Raw genomic sequence first — 10,152 nt, 5'->3', positions numbered from 1 at the left:
AACCTCCTGCCCAATGTATGACCATATTAGAGAGACATATTTCCCTCAGATTACACAGATCCACAAAGAATTCGAAAACAAATCCAAATTTGAAAAACTCCCATATCTACTGGGTGAAATTCCACAGTGTGCCATCACAGCAGCAAGATTTGTGACCTGTTGCCACGAGAAAAGGGCAACCAGTGAAGAACACACACCACTGTAAATACAACCCATATTTATGCTTATTTATTTTATCTTGTGTCCTTTAACCATTTGTATATTGTTAAAACACTGTATATATATATATATAATATGACATTTGTAATGTCTTTACTGTTTTGAAACCTCTGTATGTGTAATGTCTACTGTTAATTTTTGTTGTTTTTCACTTTATATATTCACTTTGTATGTTGTCTACCTCACTTGCTTTGGCAATGTTAACACATGTTTCCCATGCCAATAAAGCCCTTGAATTGAATTGAATTGAATTGAGCAAGAGAGAGAGAGAGAGAGAGAGAGAGAGACCCAGGACAGCAACACAATTAGACCCAACCAAATTATGAAAAAAAAGAGTAAATAACATGACACATTGGAAAGATTTAACAACAAAAAAACAAACTAGAATGCTATTTGGCCCTTAACAGAGTGTCACGCCCTGATCTGTTTTTGTCCTTGTGCTTGTCTCCAACCCCTTCAGGTGTCGCCCATCTTACCCATGATCCCATGGGCACTTATACCCGTGTTCTGTGAGCTGCACTTCCTAACCTGCTGCAAATGTATGACCACATATTTCCCTCAGATTACACAGATCCATAAAGAATTTGAAAATAAACTCCCATATCTACTGTCTGAAATACCACAGTGTGCCAATATCACAGCAGCAAGATTTGTGACCTGTTGCCACGAGAAAAGGGCAACCAGTGAAGAACACACACCATTGTAAATACAACCCATATTTATGTTCATTTATTTTCCCTTTTGTACTTTCACTATTTGCACATTGTCACAACACTGGATATATAAACATATGTAAGCATATGCTTCCCATGCCAATAAAGCCATTTGAATTGAGAGAGAAAAAATATAAACATGCCCTCACCCGTCTTTTCTTCCCTGTAATTTACTCTCTCTCTCTCTCTCTCTCTCTCTCTCTCTCTCTCTCTCTCTGTTTCTCTCTCTGTCTCTGTCTCTCTCTCTCTCTGTCTATGTCTCTGTCTCTCTCTGTCTCTCTCTCTCTCTCTCTCTCTCTCTCTCTCTCTCTCTCTCTCTCTCTCTCTCTCTCTCTCTCTCTCTCTCTGTCTCTGTCTCTGTCTCTGTCTCTGTCTCTCTCCGTCTCTCTCCGTCTCTCTCCCTCTCCCTCTTTCTCCTTCTCTCCCTCCTTCTCTCTCTCTCTCTCTCTCTCTCTCCTTCCCAGCTTTTGGGTTAGGACAGAGCCGGCAGAATGTAATTAGGAGTAAGTAAGTAACTCATCCGTCACACGATAGGAGACAGACAAAACGAACAGCAGAGAGAAAATAACTTGTAACAGCAGGAGTGACCAAACACAGACAGAAAGAACAACAGTCAAGTCAACTCACCCGACACAGAGGAGTCATGTAGAATCCCTTCAGAGACTAGAGGTTATCGTTCCACTCATTTCCTTCCTCACAGAACTAAACTGAAGACGCAAGAGCTCTTTTCTCCTCTTTACGTTTTGCTGTAGATAGCCCAGATACGCTGCTCACACACACACACACACACACACACAAGTGTTTCTTTTGAACCCTGTTTGTTCCAGCCTGCCTGCTCTGGCCTGTGAGCCAATGACTTCAGACTGCCTGTGCCGACACTCAGACACACACACACACTGAGCTGAGCGCAGCCTCAAATACCGACACCGCCACGCCACAAACACAGACACAGAGTTCCAGCTCCACGAGTCACTAGAGTCGGGGGTTGACAGCAAGGACAGCCTCCAGGGACAGAATGAAACACACACACACACACACACACACATTACGTCCAAGCGCTATGTATACACACTACATACACACCAACACACTCATATAGTATGTACGCACACACACACTAAGTACACCCAAGAACAGTGATGTAAAAGTACTTCAGTAAACATACTTGAAAGTACTACTAAAGTCGTTTTTTGGACAGTATCTGTACTTTACTTTACTATTTACATTTTTGACAACTTTTACTTTTACTTCACTACATTCCTAAAGAAAATAATGTACTTTTTACTCCATACATTTTCCCTGACACCTAAAAGTACTTGTTACATTTTGAATGCTTAGCAGGACAGAAAAGGGAAATGGTCCAATTCACACACTTATCGAGAGAACATCCCTGGTCATCCCTACTGATCTGGCGGAAGAAAGACAATTGTGCCGTCTGGTTTGCTAAGTATAAGGAATTTTATATGATTTATACTTTTACTTTCACTTTTGATACTTAAGTATATTTAAAACCAAATATTTTTAGACTTTTACTCAAGTAGAATTTTACTAGGTGACTTTCACTTTTAAATAATTTTGAGTCATTTTCTATTAAGGTATCTTTACTTTTACTGAGGTATGACAATTGGGTACTTTTTCCACCACTGCCCAAGAACACACACTCAAGCATGTGACAAGCCCACTAGACACACACAACTGTCAGTAGTTATTTATACAAAATGGAATCTGCTAGTAGGCGTTTGTATTGTATCCTCCTCTCCCCCCCCCCCCGACCCTCTACGGCTGGAGTGATAGGACAACTGTTGTGACTGACAGGCAGCAAGTGTCTGCCCTGGCATGTGGGATGGCTCCAAGGATTTACACCAGAGACAGAGAGAGAGTGAAGAGAAAGAGTGTGAGAGAGAGAGAGAGAGAGGGAGAGAGAGAGAGAGAGAGAGAGAGAGAGAGAGAGAGAGAGAGAGAGAGAGAGAGAGAGAGAGAGAGAGAGAGAGAGAGAGAGAGAGAGTGAAGAGAGAGAGACAGAGAGAGAGAGACAGAGAGAGAGAGAGAGAGAGAGAGAGAGAGAGAGAGAGAGAGAGAGAGAGAGAGAGAGATCGCATTTGAAATGTCTCTATTCTTTTGAAACTTTTGTTTGTGTGTAATGTTTACAGTTTTTTTTTATTTTTTTATTATCTATTTCACTTGCTTTGGCAATGTTAACATATGTTTCCTATGCTAATAAAGACCATTGAATTGACTTGAATTGAGTATACTTGAGAGAGAGAGAGAGAGAGAGATAAATAGATGACTTACACCAGACACATAGAAAGGGTGAAGAGAGAGAGAGAAAGAGAGAGAGAGAGACAGACAGAGAGAAGCGGAATATAAAATTATTTAGATCCATGGAGAGAGTAACAGAAGAGAGAGAAAAATACACAGACAGAATTACAGAGATGGAGGTGACAGATTCAAGAACTATTAGAAGGAAAGACTTGAAAGGTTTTCCGCAGGCTAATGTCAATGTTAGCTGTTCAAATCACTAATGTAAACATCTCCATATGGCCTTAGCACGCTGGGTTCACTGCACCGTTACACCGTAGCATGCTGGGTTCACTGCACCGTAACACCGTAGCATGCTGGGTTCACTGCACCGTAACACCGTAGCATGCTGGGTTCACTGCACCGTAACACCGTAGCATGCTGGGTTCACTGCACCGTAACACCGTAGCACGCTGAGTTCACTGCACTGTAACATGCTGGGTTCACTGCACCGTAACACCGTAACATGCTGGGTTCACTGCACCATAACACTATAGCATGCTGGGTTCACTGCACCGTAACATGCTGGGTTCACTGCACCGTAGCATGCTGGGTTCACTGCACCGTAACACTGTAGCATGCTGGGTTCACTGCACCGTAACATGCTGGGTTCACTGCACCGTAACACTGTAGCATGCTGGGTTCACTGCACCGTAACATGCTGGGTTCACTGCACCGTAACACTGTAGCATGCTGGGTTCACTGCACCGTAACATGCTGGGTTCACTGCACCGTAACACTGTAGCATGCTGGGTTCACTGCACCGTAACATGCTGGGTTCACTGCACCGTAACACTGTAGCATGCTGGGTTCACTGCACCGTTACATGCAGGGTTCACTGCACCGTACCACTATAGCAGGCTGGGCTCACTGCAATCAACCAGTAAAAATCTAGACTGTGGAACACTGGTCAAGCCAAAGCCAAAACACACTCCTGCTATCATAAACCTTGCATGCTTTGGTTTAAATACTATTTGAAATAATTTCCAATACAAATCTGTTCTCGATTGCACTTGCCTGGTGTAAAGGGACCACTATAATAGCTACATATCAGAAACTCCAGGCAGGCTAAAGCAAACACTAAAATTATTTGAATGATTTAAAATAGTATCTAAACCCAGGTCTGCCCGTCACAAGCCTCTACCTACCAAGTACCTTCATAGTGAGACAAGAGTTAGCTGTCCTCCAGATCACAACAAAGTGTCTGGAAGTGAGACTACGCTACCTCAGGGACGCAATCAAGCCTAGTCCTGGACTGAACATGCAGGCTCTTTCATATAGTAACAAGTAGACACCGGACTTCACTATTACACTATTACAATAACATAAACAACAGATACAGGTTGAGAGAGTGAAGGAATCTGCGTTCCAATAAGAGTTCAACACAGAGTTCCATCCATAAGAGCATCAAAGAAGACCAGACACTTGATTGTTGGTATTTTTTGCATTATGTACCTCAAAAACATCCTAATGTCACGTTATCATGCCTGAAGAATTGATTCTTTCCACGAGGATAAATGGCGCTCAGCGCTCAACAAGTCATCTGGTGAATTATAATTCATCCAGCGAGCCATGCTGTTTATTTTCACGTTGTTATGGTTACAGTACATAAACAGATAGTAGGACACAATCCCTAGAAAATCTCTGCTAATACAGGATTACAGTGAGGCTCTTTTTGTTTTATACAGGATTTTGTTCTTCAACCATCTGGAAGACAGACAGAGATTTAGCACCAGGCCCAGAATGCAGTGTAGACTACTACACTGTGACAGACTAATTAACAGAGTGAATACTAACATGTAACATCCAACACTTCACAATAAGAAGCCTTATTACCATAAATGACAATACTTGTTAATTATCTGAAGGGATAACGTTGAACGGTAACCATGGATCACCGTGAGTTTACATCTGCCACTATTACACCTTACCAGAGGTGTGGACTCGAGTCACATGACTTGGACTCGAGTCACATGACTTGGACTCGAGTCACATGACTTGGACCCGAGTCACATGACTTGGTCCCACCTCTGTACCTTACTACAGTCTGAGTTGTTGACTATTAAAAATCTGTCGAACGTTTTGGCAAAATGTAGATTTCTGCCTAAATAGACATACCCAAGCGTAATTATTTTTCACGAGATGGCCTTAAACAGTAACTAGTAATGGTGCATAGTTCTAGAAAGGTCTGGAGTTCACATTTCTGGCAAAATAAATTGTCATTCATTTCTGAGGTGTTGTAACGATGTGCGCTGAGAGTCGAGAAGCAAGTTCAGGGAGCGAATCATTTAATAAATAAACAAACAAACAAAACACGACACACGAACAACGACATGAAACAGAAACGATGACACCTGGGGAAGGAACCAAAGGAAGTGACATATATAGGGTAGGAACTAAAGGGAGTGACATATATAGAGAAGGAACCAAAGGGAGTGACATATATAGGGTAGGAACTAAAGGGAGTGACATATATAGAGAAGGAACCAAAGGGAGTGACATATATAGGGCAGGAACCAAAGGGAGTGACATATATAGGGAAGGAACCAAAAGGAGTGACATATCAAATCAAATCAAATGTATTTATATAGCCCTAGATAAGATGGCGCCGGAGAACAAGACTGACGTTTTATGTTTTCCCAACCAATTTTATTTTTTCTTTGCGTTGTTCGTAACTTATTTTTTAGCTTATTTTGTACGTAATGCTGCTGCTACCGTCTCGAAAATAACTTCTGGACATCAGAACTGCGATTACTCACCACGATCTGACAGAATACTTGTTTTCCTTACACCAGTCAGACGAGCCCGACGTGAATGATATACTCCCGGAACAGGCCCAGATCCCCGTCATTTGCGTGAAGAGAAGGCGGAGAAAAAATGGGCCAGAGGGCGGGCTGCCTTCTGAGGATTAGTAGGCGATCGAACAAACCTCCACTTCCTTCCATTCTGCTAGCAAACGTGCAATATTTGGAATATAAAATCGATGACGCGGGAGATTAAACCACCAACGGGACATTCAAAACTGTAATATCTTATGCTTAAGCTTCACGGAGTCGTGGCTGAACGACGACATTATCATACGCTGTACCGGCAGGATAGAACTGCGGCGTCTGGAAAGACAAGGGACGGCGGACTCTGTATTTCTGAAAATAACAGCTGGCGCACGATATCTAAGGAAGTCTCGAGGTTTTTCTCACCTGAGGTAGAGTATCTCATGATAAGCTATAGACCACACTATTTACCTAGAGAGTTTTCATCTGTATTCTTCGTAGCTGTCGACATACTGCCACAGACTGATGCTGGCACTAAGACCGCACTGAATGAGGTGTATTCCGCCATAAGCAAACAAGAAAACGCTCATCCAGAGGCGGTGCTCCTAGTAGTCGGGGACTTCAATGTAGGGAAACTTAAATCCGTCTTACCAAATTTCTATCAGCACATTAAATGTACAACCAGAGGGACTACCTTTACTCAGCCCTTTCCCACCCGGATGAAAGGAACACCTTTGTGAGAATGCTATTCATTGACTACAGATCAGCGTTCAACACCATAGTGCCCTCAAAGTGCATCAATAAGCTAAGGACCCTGGGACTAAACATCTCCCTCTGCAACTGGATCCTGGACTTCCCCAGGTGGTAAGGGTAGATAACAACACATCCGCCGAGCTGATCCTCAACACAGGGGCCCCTCAGGGGTGTGTGCTCAGTCCCCTCCTGTACTCCCTGTTCACTCATGACTGCACAACCAGGTACGACTCCAACACCATCATTAAGTTTGTTGATGCCACAACGATGAGACAGCCTGTAAGGACGAGGTCAGAGACCTGGCCGTGTGGTGCCAGGACAAAAACCTCTCACTCAACATGATCAAGAGGCTTCTAAACAGCTTCTTCCCCCAAGCCATACCATAACACTCCTGAACATCTAATCAAATGGCCACCTAGACTATTTGCATTGCCCCCCCCTTTTACACCGCTGCTACTGTCTGTTATTATCATCTGTGCATCGTCAATATATTTAACCTTTATTTAACTAGGGAAGTCAGTTAAAAACAATTCTTATTTTCAATGACGGCCTAGGAACTGCCTTGGTCAGGGGTAGAATGACAGATTTTTACCTTGTCAGCTCGGGGATTCGATCGAGCAACCTTTCGGTTCTGAGTCCAATACTCTAACCACTAGGCTACCTGCCGCCCCGAAATGTAATAATGTCACATCTGTTTACATCTGCTACACCCCCTAGTGGACATCCGGTGTATCTTTGACCTGCAGCCATTCCCCCAGTTCTCTCTCTCTCTCTCTCTCTCTCTCTCCCTGTCCCTCTCCCTCTCCCTCTCTCTCTCTCCCTCTCCCTCTACCTCTCCCTCTCCCTCTCCCTCTCCCTCTCCCTCTGTGTGGTTGGAGACAGGTGTGCGGAGTCAGAGCAGTTCCCCACCAGCTGCAACCTGTTCCATAATCAAGACCTCTACAAATACTCAGTCCTGCCACTTCCACTCTGCCAGATCGTAATCTCCGTTCAGTCAGTCATACTGCTATCTATTTGTTATTATTTAAGATCCTGTATCCTGCTGTGCCTGTTTCCTTGCCTGACGTTGTTTCTCCTCTCACTGCAGTTTTACCGCTCTGACTCTGGTTCCTGTCTCCTGTTCCACGTCTCACCACCCTGCTACCCTGTTCTGGATTCAACTCATCATCACTCCCTTTGATCCCCCCCCCCCCCTCCAGACCTGTTAACCCTGTCCCAACCCATCTCACTCCAACCTCAGCTCTCTACATCTGGTTTCCTACAACTCATCCGAGCTTCCCTGGATCTGCACTTCATCTCTCCCTGTGTTACAATAAATATCTTGGTTCTTTCATCCCTGTTTCCTGGTCGGAGTTCCCTGTGCTGCTCCGCTTAACAAATAACTCTACCTACATGTACATATTACCTCAATTAACCGGAGCCCCCGAACATTGACTCTGTACCGGTACCCCCCTGTATTTAATCTTGCTATTGTTATTTCACTGCTGCTCTTTAATTACTTTTTACTTTTATCTCTTATTCGTATTTTTATTTAATTTTTTGAAATTTGAACTGCATTGTCAGATAAGGGCTTTTAAGTAAGCATTTCACTGTAAGATCTACACCTGTTGTATTCGGCGCATGTGACTAATAAAATTTGATTTGATTTTTTAATAGGCCAGGAAATGTGACACATCACTCTCTATGCAAATGTGGGGTGTGAAACCTGACACTTCAAGTCATCTCTGCTGACAGACTGGTAGCAGAGAGCAAACAGATGGGCCTTTCTGACATTATAAGGCACGGAACCCCGCAATGTTCACAGAGCACAAAAATATCAGTCAGAACCGGTCCAGAACCGCTCAATGTCCCCTAAACAGGGGACTTAACATCTAAGAGGGTAACATTGTATAAATAATAATTTAATAATGTCAGTCATAGGACTGGGAACTTACCCGCTAATTGTCTGTCCTGGGGTCTCTTTTTCATGGGCTGGTTGCTCCTCTGTCTGCTCCTTTTTCTGTCTTACTGGGGTAGCTTCCTCTGCCTGATCCAGTAGGGTAGGGGTCTCTGCCTGACCCAGTGGGGTAGGGGTCTCTGCCTGACCCAGTAGGGTAGGGGTCTCTGCCTGACCCAGTAGGGTAGGAGTCTCTGCCTGACCCAGTGGAGTAAGGGTCTCTGCCTGACCCAGTGAGGTAGGGGTCTCTGCCTGACCCAGTGGGCTAGAGGTCTCTGCCGAACCCAGTAGTGTAGGAGTCTCTGCCTGACACAGTAGGGTAGGGGTCTCTGCCTGACCCAGTGGGGTAGGGGTCTCTGCCTGACCCAGTGGTGTAGGGGTCTCTGCCTGACCCAGTAGGGTAGGGGTCTCTGCCTGACCCAGTGGTGTAGGGGTCTCTGCCTGACCCAGTAGTGTAGGGGTCTCTGCCTGACCCAGTAGTGTAGGGGTCTCTGCCTGACCCAGTAGTGTAGGGGTCTCTGCCTGACCCAGTAGTGTAGGGGTCTCTGCCTGATCCAGTGGGGTAGAGGTCTCTGCCTGATCCAGTAGGGTAGGGGTCTCTGCCTGATCCAGTGGGGTAGGGGTCTCTGCCTGATCCAGTGGGGTAGGGGTCTCTGCCTGATCCAGTGGGGTAGGGGTCTCTGCCTGATCCAGTGGGGTAGGGGTCTCTGCCTGATCCAGTGGGGTAGGGGTCTCTGCCTGATCCAGTAGGGTAGGGGTCTCTGCCTGATCCAGTGGGGTAGGGGTCTCTGCCTGACCAAGTAGTGTAGGGGTCTCTGCCTGACCCAGTAGGGTAGTGGTCTCTGCCTGACCCAGTGGTGTAGGGGTCTCTGCCTGACCCAGTAGTGTAGGGGTCTCTGCCTGACCCAGTGGGGTAAGGGTCTCTGCCTGACCCAGTGGGGTAGGGGTCTCTGCCAGACCCAGTGGTGTAGGGGTCTCTTCAGAGAGGGATTGGAACTCTGCCACAGGAGACACCAGAGGCTCCAAAGGCTGGAAGCTTCTGTAGAGAGTTAGAGGGTTGGGAATGAGAGAGAGGTACATTGAAGTCGTTAGCAAAGACGTATACACAGAGTGACAGGTAACAAATGTACTGTCCGCTATCGTCTGTGTGTATGCATTTACTGTATTTGTTGTGGTTTTTCCCCCTTTCCCTCTGTTTCAAAGCAACAGCTGTGTTCCACCGAGGGGGGGAGGGGGAAGGGGGGGAGAATAGCTTCATTCTCTTCTCAAAGGACAGGAGTGATGTCACTGCCGATGTCATCTCGTCAAATATAATAGTACTACAGTTCTCTCCACTGACCTCTGTTATAAAAGTTTACCACAGAGGATTTGTGTCCAAAATGTCATCCCTATTCGAGGAGTGCACCGCTTCTGACCAGAGTCCAATGGGTCCACATTCCCTATCTAGTGCACTACTTTAGAC

At 45.2% G+C, this 10,152-nt stretch overlaps 1 protein-coding gene across 7 annotated transcripts in view; it reads right to left on the bottom strand.

Moving 5' to 3' along the window:
* Positions 1–10,152, bottom strand: part of LOC139367886 (transforming acidic coiled-coil-containing protein 2-like) — a 218,145-nt gene that overhangs the window by 125,589 nt on the left and 82,404 nt on the right. For all 7 annotated transcript variants that reach the window (XM_071106248.1, XM_071106251.1, XM_071106253.1 and 4 more), the window contains one exon: positions 8,689–9,729. In XM_071106248.1, the coding sequence (XP_070962349.1) occupies positions 8,689–9,729 (1,041 nt within the window). The remainder of the gene's footprint in view (positions 1–8,688; positions 9,730–10,152) is intronic.

Source organism: Oncorhynchus clarkii, chromosome 16 (assembly GCF_045791955.1).
Source record: "Oncorhynchus clarkii lewisi isolate Uvic-CL-2024 chromosome 16, UVic_Ocla_1.0, whole genome shotgun sequence".
Classification (NCBI taxonomy): domain Eukaryota; kingdom Metazoa; phylum Chordata; class Actinopteri; order Salmoniformes; family Salmonidae; genus Oncorhynchus; species Oncorhynchus clarkii.
The sequence above is the reverse complement of the archived record's forward strand: the minus strand, read 5'-3'. Positions and strand labels throughout refer to the sequence as shown.